The sequence below is a fragment of the Takifugu rubripes genome, chromosome 6 (assembly GCF_901000725.2).
Source record: "Takifugu rubripes chromosome 6, fTakRub1.2, whole genome shotgun sequence".
Classification (NCBI taxonomy): domain Eukaryota; kingdom Metazoa; phylum Chordata; class Actinopteri; order Tetraodontiformes; family Tetraodontidae; genus Takifugu; species Takifugu rubripes.
This window is the reverse complement of record NC_042290.1, coordinates 11035461-11049538: the sequence shown is the minus strand read 5'-3', so window position 1 is coordinate 11049538 and position 14078 is coordinate 11035461. Positions and strand designations below refer to the sequence as shown.

Genomic DNA, 14078 nt, shown 5'->3' with positions numbered 1-14078 from the left:
AAGTTGCTGCTGTAAATGTCTTCGCCTCCTCTGAACTGCTTTTTTTATTGGGATGAGACCGAGATCATCAAGCATAGCGGAAACACTCCAAAGAAAGGACCAAAATGTCACAATGTCTAGGTTCCTTTATTAAAAGTTTACATTTTTAATGCTTTACACGCCGTTAGCTGGATAATACAACATAACACTGATAGGAAAGGCAGCCAGGTTTACAAAAATCCAGTCTGTGCCAGAGTACGAAGCAAAATGAGATAAATACACTTTGAAATACTAAAAAGCTGCTTTTTTCCCCTCTCCTCAGCACTGCTTTTGTGATACGCATCATTTAAATTCAAGAAAACATAAAGCGATTTAAAAATAAGAGTCAGCAACATTTGAATGAATGGAATTATCTGTAGTGGAGTTTGACGTGGAAAACGATGCATGACTCTTTTCTGAAAGTATTCTTTTCTGAAAGTATTTTGTAAAATACGTCACATTTTGCAATAATTTCTCAGAATCAGATGTGGGCGATGATGCAACAGATATTAAAGGCACGACCTGTGTGCGATTGGTACATTTAAAACAATACAGACATATTTAACTCAAACCATAATTTGCTTTTAAATAGGATGAATGGAATGCTTTCTATAATGCCTCTTTTTTTAAAAAGCTGTCCCTTTTTTTGGATAAAATCCACAAAATAAAACCGTTATCGAACTTTATCGCCCCCTGTCGGTGGTTTACGCTATAGCTCAAAAAGAAAAATTGCTCTTCCAATAGAACACAAGCAGGACACAATCCTAAAAGTGTCCTTTTCAGTATCATCATGCTAATGGTGGTCAGGTACACTCAACTTTAGGCAGTTTTTTTTGAGGAGAACAGAGTTGTTGCGTTCTCATAACTGAGGTAGAACTTTAAAGCTAAATAACGGTCATTTAACCATCTTAGTCCTGCAAGCATTCCCACCACAGAGGTGCAGTCAGGTCCCTTGTGACCTCAACAACATAGGATCTCTTTAAATTGAAGCTTAAAGTTTACATTTCAGTCAAATCTTGCTTGCTTTTCAAACCCGTTGGTGGTTTTTTTGGAAGCAACGTATTAGAAAATGACCACGCCAGACTATTACTAAGCACCTGGCTAACACTGCACTTCATCATACTTTGGCTCTGGGCATAAAAACAAGTATTTTGTCAGACTGCATCAAGGTTTCTGGTGCGAGGACCTGGGCTGAAACGGCGCAGCAGTAAACGGGTCTTCCAGGGCTCTTCCCCCGACGGTCCAGGCATGCAGAGGCCCCACAGCCACGGAGCTAACCGCAGCCTGCTGACCGATCCTGGACACCACCCGGTGGACGGTCACGGCCTGCTGGGGCAGTGGTGTCTCTACCTGCCCCAAAGGGGGCCGGAGGTCACGAGACCGAGCCGTGGCAGGGGAGGGCGCCGGGACCAGTTGACAGGGTTCGATGGACTGGGTCTCCTTGAACATGTGAGTGATACCGGAGACAGTTTTGGTGGTTTCCTGCTTCTTTCCAAATGGTGCCTGCAGAAAAATATCAAACGTCTCGCTCGGTTTATGGGACGCAGAGAAGGCGGCGCCGCTGGACCCGTTGCCTTTTGTTGGCGTTTTAAAAGGGGCCAGCTGGAAGACATCAGAGGTGACTGGGCTGTCTGGAGCTTTGACAGGCAGAAAATCCAGACCGGTGGAAGCAGCTGGTTTTGTGTTAAGCTGTGTGCTGCGCTCCTCTGTTGGCAACATGTGTTTGTTACGTGCAGCGTTGCTCTGCGGACTGTCGCCAGTGAAATGCACCGAGGCCCCTGCAGCCCGCAGCACATTAGCGTTGAGCGCCCCCTGCAGGTCTGCATGTGGGAGAGACGGTGGAATGTCACACAAACATGAAATAACAGCATTCCAGTTTGAAAAAATACAACAAATTAGTTCAATTAAATGTAATGAACCAACAGCACACATTTGATATCCTGCCCATGTACTGATTTCAGTTAAATTATGAGGTGCACATCATCACATTATATCTCCAGTGTTCATCCTGAGTTATAGAGGTTGTATTGAGATATATTAAATAATATTTCTAAAGTGTAATCTATACTGAGTATAGGTTGTCTCAGAAATAGCCCAGGCTTTTATTCAAGCATAATAACTCTAATACAGAAAAGAGAGCGACGGTGCCCTCTGGCGGCGAGGGAAGGTAAAACAAGTCGAATGTATATGCAAGTAAGGTATGGAATCAACAGGCAGTTCAACAACCGTCTGTTGTTGATAAAAGATACAAAATCATGAAATCAATACTCAACACATTGACTTCACTTTTTTTTTATTTCAGTAACGCTTTTAATTCTTGAATTATATCACAAAAATAGAAGGAGCACACAACAACACAGCGGACGCACGTTTGGGCCATGAAAACACCTAAACAGGATCAGGTAATCCACAACTTCCCTCCATGGTGAAAAGAAATGGGGGAAACTAATGAGGGGCTTCTCTGTCACGTTGAAGAATTCTGACTGTCTGCTCTGTTTTTCCAATTGCAACAACACTCTGGAGGCCACAGGCAGGAGAAGCTCTGCAGTTGCATAGGTTCGAAGCATAAAAGACCCTAAACTTGTTCACATGCAGTACCTACTGTCATATCCAAACCGGATTCAGGAGCCTGAACTACCCTCCATTACAATTGCAGGACTTGGAATCCATTATTGTGAGTTTAATGATGCCAGCGACTCACATTTGATCCCAATGAGTTGTGATTTATAGTCTTCTGGTGCACTTCAACTACTGTGCAGCTGCTTTTCTATTGTTGGATCCTTAATTTATTGCTGTTGGTAGCGGCTGTCTTGAACCCTAAAGTCAAGAAGACATTGTCACGCCCGTCCTGAGGGGCTGTCAACCTCTTCAGAATGATAGAACTCAAGGAGCCGTCGCTAACTTGTGCATCTGCTTAGGGAAAGAAAGATTTCCTTCTCAACGCTGATGCCGATTGCTGCAGTAGGATAAAAGTGCGACGCCTCTCACCCCCACGCAGCACCAGTCTAGACCTCTATGGGCGTCAGCATTTGATGCTCGTGACAATAAAGACCGCCTTCATTTTCTGCTCATTTTCACATTTTAATCATTGACCCTGTCTTTGGGAGTGGATTTGTAGGCTAAAAGTGTTGAACAATGCCTAGCTTTATTTTGGTCCCTGGCAGCACTGCCTTGTATTTAGTCCACCAAAATTACACCCAAACTCCAACAATTCAAGCGTTCCCTTAATTTTCCTCCCATGTCGGTGGCTCTCGGGGCGTACTGGCCCTTTAAACGTCATCTAATCACAATTGTTCCGGCAGACAAACAGAGCCCCGACGCGCTGGCCACACTCGTGTCCCACGCTCACGTCGCCGCGACTTCCTGAGAGGATTCAAGAGAGGGGAGAAGGAGCGACTGTGCTTTCAGGAGAGATTTTAATGACAACGCTGCCCACGTCGCCATATTTGCAGCAAACAACAACACAAGTAGGCTACTGGAGGGGAAAGAAAAGTCCAACAATTCCAACTCCGCACGCACGCACGCACACGCACACTCGATAACACTGTTCACCAACGCACAGAAACATGACATTCAACAACACTGCCATGCTTTTTTTTTTTTTTAAAGATATGAACTGTGAGCACTACAACTGGCAGAACAGAGGAGGGAAAAGGTTCTAGTCAGGGATGAAACGCAACAGAAATGAGGGGAAACTGCTCAGAATGAAAACAGAATCCATCATCAGTCCATGTTAACATACACAACACAGGCTTTTTTTTAGTTTTCTTTCACAGACAGTGGATCCAGCCTAATCTCCAAGATGAACAAATACTGGGATTATCATCTATACATTGCAATGTACGACAATGACCGAGTAGATAGAACCAAGAAAAAAAAAAAACTCTCCACATACAGTTCCACGTACAGGAATGAAATATTGATATATTCTTCAATATTACTCAGCGATAATGGTGTTAGGAATCATATATATTTTTATTATAGACTAATATTCATTTCTTACATTCATTCTCTATCACTCTATTAATATTAACATTTATTAACAGGAGAACAATGTCATTTTCCATTCATATATTTATCTATATTTATATATACATGTTGTATATAGATATATATATGAGACTTCACATATTAAGCAATAAGGTTTCCACAAGTAAAGCTTCATGGCAATGACTAGATATATACATGGGAAAAGAGGCCTCAGGGGTGTCGTATATTTATATAAAATAAGAGTAAACGCATGTCAGGAATGTAGGAAGGACTGCACGAATTAAAACAGCGGTGTGGATACATACTCGGATTTAAAATGGCGTGTTTGATCGTTTAAGTGCTAAAATGGTAAAACTAGTGGTGAAGAGCCTTTCGCCTGCTTTTGTGGTTCCAATACGTTGGTTTTTCCAAAGTATTTCCATGGTTTTATGCATTTTCTACAGATGTGACACGCTGCTATAAACGCTGCTCAACCACTGACGGTCATTTAATTCCAAAATATTCTACGTCTTTGCCTTAAAGTGTATTTTATTTTAAAAAATAAGCTCAGAAATCAAAGGTCCTCATTTGACACCAAGTCAAGTTGCCTGTAAACGACCTGACATTTTATTTTGCCGTTAATCTGAGCGCTCAGGACGCTTCGCGGGTTATTGGACGGTGCTTTGCTCTTTTTCTTTGTCACAATAACCCACCTAAGTCACTCGGTCACAGCTGTTTGGCTCTCGGGCCGTTTCCCTTCTGATCACTTTGAAATAGTTCAGGACGTTCCGACTGAAAATAGGCAACGCTTCATGCTGCTGTGCAAATCAGGCTACGGGATGATGTTTCCCTTTATAGAAGGAACGTGACCTCATTTGTAGGAATGCTTGTTTAAATTTCCAGTGTTTTTTTTTTGTTTTTTTTAAATGTGCAAATAAATCTAGGGAGGACAATTTAAAATGCTAAAACGACAACAAATCCACTTGTGCACCATAATAACATAACTACAACCACTGATAACTATGCCTATTATACATTACAACAATGATATTCTATTGTTTGCTAGTAGACGAAATGCAATATGTTCTAACAAACAGGATATTAATATTATTTCCTGATTGACAGGCGACATGGTTCTTCATGATATTAGTACACTGGTCACTCCTAACCAGGAAGTGACACGAGATGGACGGACGAGAAGGACAACAAGTGATGGACAGAGATGAGAGAGGTGAAGACAGGCCAGAGAATATGATATGTACGGAGGAGAAGGTGGCGATGATAGAGGACAGAAAGCTGAGAATGAGAGTGGGGGGGTGCGGGAAGCGAGCGGTGACAACAGAGCTTGATTGCTGTTTATGCTACGCCAGTCTATGATCCATGTTACTGCGTCTACTGAGGGGGTGAGGGGAGCCTACAAGTCGATGAGCTGGTCCACCAGCAGCAGGGAGCGCGCCAAGCTGGGCAGGCTGGATTCAGAGCCGCCACTGTTACTACGAGAGTGGCCTCCTGAAACTGGCCGGGAGAGACAAGGGGGGGCGAGACGAGACGAGGAGGCAAACAGAAGGGGAGAGGGGAGCAGAAGAGCAGGGGGGGTCACAACAAGCAAAGACAGCAGTAAGGAAAGGGGAGGGTGAGGCAGAGAGAGAAACAGGGAGAAGAATTTACCCATTTAATCGCTGAAACATATCTTTGAATGTTCACAGAAAAACTCAATTCAGTTATTAATGTCTCGTTTGCAGGCCAATGGGGGGGGGGGGGATGGGTGAAATCTTCAGCCCTCAAAATATTTGCGAGGCAGCAAAGCTTAGCGAAACTACTGGATGGAGAACATTATGGCTCAGTTCATTTGACTGGGGTGGACTTAGCCTTTAATTTTAGGCTTTCAAATGGAGCAGGGAGCCAATCCTGTTATTAGCCTGACCCTTCTGTCAACCATAGACAAGTTAGAGACTCACCTTGGGAGTTCTTCCGGCCTGTGACGGGGATGGGGTCGAACTCATCCTCTGTGCCCACCTCTGCACCGGCCTGCTGGGGCTCAAAGTCGGAGATCAGGAAAGATGAATCTGCAGGGGCAGAACCCAAACACCACAGCTCAAATACTGCAGATGGAAAAACTCCCTGTACAGGTGAACAGTTGGAGCCATCTTGGAAGGAGATGAGGGTTCACTTCCAGCTGAACAGGTGCTGCAGCACCTGTTTCTTTTAAAGCTGATCAGTTTTATCCTGCTCACCTGCTTTCTGCTGAGTGGAGTCTCCAGACAACAGGCTGAACTCATCCAGAATGGAGGCGGCTGAGGTGGGAGCGGAGGAGAGGGAGCAGCTGGCGCTGTTCTCAGCCAGCGGGCCGGACGGAGCAGAGACCAGGGAGCAGCCCAGCAGAGAGTCCTCTGCGGTGAGAGGGTCTGAGGCGGGTAGAAGGGAACCAGAACAGACACATGGATCTCAGATCGATCGCCATTCAATAATCCAACCTCCTCCCCTAAACATTTTCCATGTTACAGCGTCTCAATTACAGCATCTGTGTGCAGCCAAAGAAGACGCAGTTAATGCGTTTAAAGGCTCACACCTTTTACGGACTCTTCCACAGAACCGCTGAAGGGATCAGACAAAGACAAAAGGTCCGGAAGCATGAGAGAAGACGTGTCTGGGGACTTGAGCCCTTCGATCAGCTTCTCTAAAAAGGCATCGAGCAACAAGCGGTGAAGGAAAACCACTCGGACGAACTGCAAATGAAAGCATTGAGAGTGTAAAGAATGAAACTTACCGTGTGCATCCGGCATGTCAAGAGTACCAAAAGGATCAGGCACGACTAACAAGGAGTTTCCAGAATCAACATCGACAATAGTGGATGGTCTTTCAACTAGAACACGGGAAACACCTTCGTTATATTTCAAACAAAATATATCAATTACGCATAAAACCAGCACAGATTTGTTGAAGCGGACTTGAATCTTTAAAGAGATAAATGTGGAGAGGAAAAAGTAAAAGAGTATTCAGGATGAGGAGGAAGCACTTTACCATCTTCTTGAGGTGTACTGTCCACGCTTGAGGTCTGCAGGCCAGGTATCAACTCCTCGCAGGGAGTGTGCTGTAGTTCTGAGGGACGGTCTAGAAGGACAGTACAGACAGTACAGACTGTACGTTAACTCATCTGTACTCTGTAAGAAAGAGATGAGCACAAACAATCCTGACCAGCAGGTTTTCTGTCCTCTGCTGTGAATTCTTCTGCAGGGAGGTTTGCAAAGTCGTCGTCGTCGAACGGGTTCCACGCGGGCTGCGTGGCGGCGTTGGCGGCACCGCCAGATGCTAGTAGAGCGGCTCCAGCTTTGCTTTGGTCCTGTCCAACATCACCGACATCAAGAAGAACAGGCTGGGAGGGGCGCGGTTCAGAGGGAAGAGATCTACATGTAGAAAAATCAAGAGGTCACGGGGCTGGATCTATATTTGAAGCATTTCTCGTGTGGACGGCTCTTACTGCTCGTGGGCGGCGTTTCCATTAGCTTCTTGTGGCTGCCTTGAACCATCGCTCGCTGCATTTCCAGCAACAGCGCTCGCCGCAGCATCACTCAGTCGGTGTTGATGGCCTTTGGTTGTCTTGGGAGACGCAGGAGGAGTCTGTTTAAAGGGGATGTTAAAGCTCCGACCTGCGGGGATGTTTGCAGATGGCTGCTGACCAAAGGGAAACTCACCATCTCCGCCTCTTTTTGACTGACGTCAGCTAAGGTGGGCTGAGCGCTCTGCTGCTGCAGAGGTGCAGGAGGCTGCCCAGAGGGCGCCTTGCTGGGCGAAGGCTGAGCGGCGGGCTGCTGAGCTGGCCCCGGCTGCTTGCGTCGCGCAGGGCGCTGAGGCGGGGCGGGGCTCGATGGAGTCTGGGCCGCCTGCTGTGATGTGGTGCCGACCACAGACGGAGGTGTGGTCTGTTGCTGAGCTACTGACTGGGCCTGTGGTTGGACCTCAGCCTTGGTCGGAGGCGACGCGACTGTGGGTGCTGTCGGAGTCCCTGCCGGCTCCACTGGCTGTCAAACAGACATTAGGACTTGACCTTAAATAGCCTGTAATGAGGACAATAATTTAATGAGTGTGTTTGGGTCCGTACCTGTTTCTGTGGAGCTGCAGCAGCCTGAGTAGAGTTGTTCTGTGGCAGGAGCGGCACAGCTGCAGGTTGGACCTTCTGCGACTGCAAGGCTGCAGCCGGCTGAGAGAGGTCCAAGCTGGCGCCTGCAGGAATTAGATTAGGTATATATGATACATCAATTTTTATTTTTTTAAAAAGGCATAGAACAATTTGAATATCAGGGCAGAAATAAAGACATATCAGTTTTAAAACACTTTAATTTAATTTCGAAAAGAGGGTCGCGGAATCTGTTGGGTGCTGATAAGTGATATTAAAGTAATTAGTCAGAGGTCTGCGGTTCGCTGGCTTTAATTTGTCCCAGGCTTCACCTACGTACTTGATCTGCTCCTGTTGAGATTTGCAATACTCAACGTGCAGATAAAGGTTCCCGTCTTTATTTGCATCTTCATTCAAAAGCCCGGTCTCATTATCCTGCAACATAAAGGGGAAGTGTGCACGTACCCACAGGCTGAGCTCCACCACCGGGGAGATTAGCTCGCTTGCGAGGGGTGAGAGCAGCAGGCTGGATGGGTAGGATGCCAGCAGCGGGCGGGGTATGGACCGCTTTGGGCCTCTGGCGAGGGGTGATGGAAGTTTCAGTAGTTGGAATTGGATCTGTCAATCTACTAAACAAAAAAAGAACATTTTGGTCTTTGTGTTAATGATGGCAAACACTACAAGAGTGTGAGTGAGCCCTTAAAATGCTTGCCTGGGCTTCGTCTGGCTCTTCTTTGCTGCTGCTGCTTCACTCGCTTTGACAGGCTCGGGAAGTTTCAGAGGAAGAGCAGAATTCTACATTATAGAGAAAAGGCAAAGAAGTGTAATTTTTACAACCCCCACAATGTCACAAATGCACGTCGCAGCACATTCACGATCAGACGCTTCTCGCTTCAACCAGCTGGTTGGTCGGTCAGAGAATGTGCGAATTCCTGACGAGAGAAAACCAAGCAAATGCACTTGTTTCAGCTGACTTGGGTGCTGAGAGTGACTGACCTTCACATTCTGAACCGGGCATGTCCGCTGAGCTAGTTTAAAAGCAAAATAGGACACCTGGTAGATGTCTGGCCTTTTGTCTGGATCTGGTTCCAACATGTATCCTAAAAAAAAAGGCATTAACAGGAACACATTAAGACTACAATCTAAAAAGGGTTTCTTTTTTTGAAAAACAAAAAACAAAAACACAAAGTGAAGTAGTTCAAACTCACGCATAAGGCAGTGCAGATCATAGGAGTAGCGGGAGTTGTCTGGTATGGTGAAACTGCCGTCACAGATGGCCACCTGGCTTTCACCAAACGGCAGTGTGAAGAAGCACAACTTGTACAGCAAACATCCCAGAGCCTGGGAGAGCAAAGCAGGCGTGAACCCGTCACACAGACAAACGTAAAGGACGGTAGAACAAACACCAGAGCACACCAAGTCACAGCAGATCCAGGTACTGCTGTATTTTCAACAGGAGGGTCTCACTCACCCAGATATCTGCTTTTGTGGTGATGATCTTGTTGTTGTAGAGATTCACCATCTCGGGGGCTCGATATGACAGAGTGGTGTACCTGCAGGAGACATTTGGAAGGACAGAACTAAATAAATTAGTTCAATTTAAACTAATATTTTCAACAGAATGGAACATCTATTCCGGAACATAAGGGAGCCGGGCGATGCGTTTATGGGCCGTGGTTTATTTCTGACACCGTCACCTCCTGCAGTTACAGTGCTGGTGAGCAGGAAGGCGAAAGGGGGGAAAAAAAGCAGCACCCACTTTTTGATCTCTTCCTCCACAGCCGTCACCCCCTCAGTCTGCGGGTTCTGAAACCTGTTGGTGGCGCTGCCGAAGTCGCACAGCACATAATGACCCTTGTCGTGCAGGAGGATGTTCTCCACCTGTAGATATGCCAGACATCAGTGCTTCAGCGCGGACCTCCATCCGCGAGGCGGTCAGACGCGTCACCTTAAGGTCTCTGTGCACGATGGGCGTCTTGCGCTGGTGAAGCTTGGAAACGGCCTCGCAGGTGTCACAGAAGATCCGCAGCACTTCGGCCTCCGTGAAGCCCGTCTGCAGCCTCTGATTCATCAAATTGACCACCTGACCTCCTGGAAAAGCAAGGTTATACAAAACGATGTTTAACTAGGCCATAATGAGATGCGGCCTTTCTTACTCACCTTTGCAGAAGTCCATCAGTATAAAAACCTCCCACACATCTCTTGATCCCATAGCCGTGATGCTGGAATCCAGGTAACCCACGATGTTCTTGTGACCAACGAGGTCTTTCTGCAGGGGCACACAGATGTGAGCGTTAGCATGTGGCTGTGCGTTGAAAGGTGGGACACAAAGTCAAAGGTTTTCCTCGGAGGGAGCAAAGCAAAATTGCTGTGGGAGATCTGAGGTTATTACAGTATTCTGAGCCGATGATGCCATCTCAAAGCCAGTCGCTCCCTGAAAAGCATTTCAGATGGTAAACAGGACCAAACAGTGATCTTTTAAGCAAAGTAGAGCTCTCCAAGTGTTGCATTCAAAGAAGGAGCAGAGCTGTTTGTCTGCTCAATGTTTATATTCAGCTACTTTTCTGTAATTGGACCACCGCTTCCTTCCTTCCTGAATGTTTCCTAGGCATAAAAGAGCAAAATGTTTTAAAATAACCTAGGGTTCCTTCATGGTTTTGACCGATGAAAGGGTGGTTTTGATCAAGGAGATGTTAAAAACAAGAAGAACTCAGCGGTCCAGGTTTGGCAGCCCTCTATCAGCTTCTTCTAATACTAAGAATTCATTTAAAAGTCCTCCTCCACAACCATAACCATACTGCAGCTACATTGCTAGCTCGTTTGTCCGCTATTTGCCATTAGGAATGCTGGAATCAGCGGCTCCTGATTTATTGGATGTTCTCAGCAAAAGCTAAAAGAAAATCTGGGACAACTTTAGTCAGTTACATCCCAAAGCAACAGAACAGACCGTCCACTAAAATTGTTTTAAAAGATGGAAAAGGGGATTTCATTTATGGTGTTTATTGAACAAACAGCTTCCCATTTCACATTAGTGAATGTATTTTTTTTCATTTTTATTATAGTTATTCTGTAGTTTTTATTTGAAGGAGATGCTATTTGCTTCTATTTGATGATGATGATGATATCAGAATGGCGGACAAAGACAACTTTCCAATGACAACAAAGTGCCCCTTTTAAGCACTGATGTTCATACAACATTCCACAAGATCTCTCAGGAGGAGAGCAGAACCTGTAAGACAATACTATCAAAACAGCCCCCCCCCCAAGAACCAGATGAGTAAATAAAGTAGAACCCTCCCTGCACAACCAACGGCTTGTTTTGTCACAGCTCTTCACATGTGGTTTATAATAACAATAATCATCATCATCTTTATCATCACATTAGCTCATTTAGGGTAAAAAACTCACCATTATTTGAATCTCGTGTTTGCACACCTGCAGGTCGTGTTCGTTGTTGACATACATCCTCTTCAGGGCACAACGCACCCCTTGGTTTGTTCGGACAAGAAACACAATTGCAAAGCCACCTGCGGGATCGTAAAAGAGACCGAAACAATATTTACGGCGTCACCAGCGGGATTCCTTTTTTTAAATTAAAATGTATGAAGCCGGACGCAGCACGCCGCGTGGCTTTCGAACCACGGACAGTAAGTGCAGCCTTGCATCAACACGGGCGTTCGCGACGGCCAAATGGCGCAGCCTTATAGCGTCATGTATTAGTCATGCCATTGCTGCAGGGTTTACATAGAGGCCAACATTGAGGACCAACCATCTGGTACGGCTCAGACCAAAGAGACGCACGGCTCTGGGATGAAATGGGATGAGGTCAAGTCATGGTGACAGGTGGTCATATTGCAGTCTTGGCAAGTATGACAAAGATATTACAGGAAATGAAATCTATATGAGCTGCTGGGGGATTGGTGGGTGTTTGGAAGCTGATGTACAGTAAGTGCAGCCTTAAAGCATTATCTCTCTTTTTCAAATTCATGGTTATTCAATTATAATACTGTACTTGCATTACTGAGATGACAATTACAAGGCGTCGAGGTTGCCGTGATGTTGAAATGGCTTTACTTTACTTAAGAATGTTCTGACAGTGTCTACAGAGAGGAAATATCCGTGCAGTGACAAAAAAAAAACAATCAAATGTGTTTTTACCATAGCCAAAGCCCAGAATGACCCGTTTTAAATCAAATAACCGCTTTCTCTTTGGTGGGTCCCCATTTCCATCAACGACCTCTGAATTTTCGAACATTCACAATTTAACTTTTGAAGTGAAGGGCAGAGAAAGAAGAGGCACTGCAGTTTGCGCCACACAAAGAAACGAAGCTCCATCCTTCTCTTTTTAAACCAAGAGCTATTTCCACACTCTTTCACGTGACTAATGCATATGGACTAATGCATTAAGCGTGCAGGATGCATCACAAATGTATGGCGACCACAGCATGCGTGGAACTAATCAAAATGCCTCATCTGGCCTCTGCAGACCCTCCTCACCTTCAGCGATGATCTCCTCAACGGTGACCTGGTGCCGCCCGACGGTGAAGCCCCTGCCGACGAAATTAGCGCCTGCATGACTGGACCCGGAGCTGCTGCCGCCTCCTCCGCCAGAACCAGGCCCACTGCTCACCAACTCCCGACGAGAATCGAAGAACTTCCTCATGGTATCGAGGCGACGGCAGAGGAGTGTTCGTGGCGTTAATGTGAGATGAACAGCTTGTTCCCTGTGCACGGAATTATTGCACTGACAATGATGCGGGACAGATTGGAATCCTAAACGACCCGTGCACCAACCATTTGGAGCACAGTACCATGCAGTAATGTCTTTCCCTGTTATGGGGAGGAGGAGGATAATGATGATGATGATGATGATGTTGAGACAACCCAAATTTTTAGGCAAATTCCCATTTACTTGCCAAGGCAAGCCAGTTGGTGAGAGCGGTCGCGGCTAGTTATGTAAGTGAATTACACCCCACGGGGGGCTAAAGCATCTCCGGAGAAAGTATTTCTTTAGCTATCCATCCAGCTGTTCATGATTAGCTGTTGCTGCTGATAACGGTGGACACTTCTGCATCTCGTCCAGCCATTGCCAAGCTAGCTAAATGCTAGCTACTTACGCGCTATGACATTTCGTGTAAGGTTATCCAGGTTATCCTCTGAAGATAATGCCTCCGAGTACGATGTGTCCGACGGGTAACTTCAGTGTCAGCGTTGGCAGAATGAATCTTCCCATCCTCGGTCAACTGAAGCGAGTCGTTCGATGACACATAGCTCCCAGTCAAGCTATTTAATTGCTCCCATTTGCGTTGAAGCTATTATTTTAGTAAGCTAACGCTTTAGCGCGATGCTGCCTTGATTCAGCACAAACAAGCGCAGACGCGACGGGGAAATTACAGCCTTCGTGTGTCGAGACTGTCGCCAGAATCGCTAAATTTCACATCTAGCATAACGCAAGGCAGCGGTTTCAACCCTGCCACCTAATCTCTGCAACCACAGCGATCTTTGGCTGCCAGCGATATCGCAACATCCGAGCTGTTGCTGTTGATGCGCGGAATTGTGGGTAATGTAGTTCTCTTGGTCACGTCCCTTCCCCCCGAATATGAGGTCATTTGTGGCGTTCAAAGCATTTACTGTATACGCAGTGTTAATTGTCAGTCCATTCCGAGCAGTTTGGCATCATTATCTGCAAATAAGAGTTGAAAGAAACGTACAACCAGGAGAAGATTGTTGGACTTTCTAGTTAGGAAATTTGTTAAATGTAAGTGAATCGTCATTCATTCTTGACAAAATAATCACAGTGTTCTGTACCTTGCGTAACTGTCAACTGTCATTTAACATTCAATCTGCAAAATGCGTTGGTATTTTCTTAAATACTACTGTAATTTTTATTGTTACGATTATTAGTAATAATAGTGGGGCATACTACAGCAGCACGTCCTCTGGATGTCCACTAGGTGGGGCTGTTAAACCCAAGAGA

The 14078-nt window shown here is 45.7% G+C and overlaps 1 protein-coding gene across 5 annotated transcripts; it reads right to left on the bottom strand.

Moving 5' to 3' along the window:
- Positions 1 to 107: 107 nt before the first annotated feature.
- LOC101073291 (AP2-associated protein kinase 1-like) lies at positions 108 to 13807 on the bottom strand. Of its 5 annotated transcripts, XM_029837458.1 has the most exons (21): positions 13219 to 13801; positions 12599 to 12825; positions 11510 to 11628; positions 10262 to 10370; positions 10050 to 10192; positions 9861 to 9982; positions 9573 to 9654; positions 9310 to 9442; positions 9098 to 9201; positions 8814 to 8896; positions 8567 to 8730; positions 8087 to 8208; positions 7680 to 8006; positions 7466 to 7605; positions 7183 to 7391; positions 7009 to 7098; positions 6755 to 6850; positions 6557 to 6664; positions 6222 to 6392; positions 5946 to 6053; positions 108 to 1838 (listed from the first exon to the last, which is right to left on the bottom strand). In XM_029837458.1, exons 2-21 carry the CDS (start codon positions 12762 to 12764, stop codon positions 1183 to 1185), a joined length of 3252 nt encoding a protein of 1083 aa, XP_029693318.1. In that variant the 5' UTR covers positions 12765 to 12825; positions 13219 to 13801; the 3' UTR covers positions 108 to 1182. The 5 variants fall into 5 exon arrangements, with proteins under 5 accessions (XP_029693318.1, XP_029693320.1, XP_029693319.1 ...); XM_029837460.1 differs by having other exon boundaries at positions 7466 to 7584; positions 12599 to 13807; XM_029837459.1 differs by having other exon boundaries at positions 8567 to 8727; positions 12599 to 13797.
- Positions 13808 to 14078: the final 271 nt, after the last annotated feature.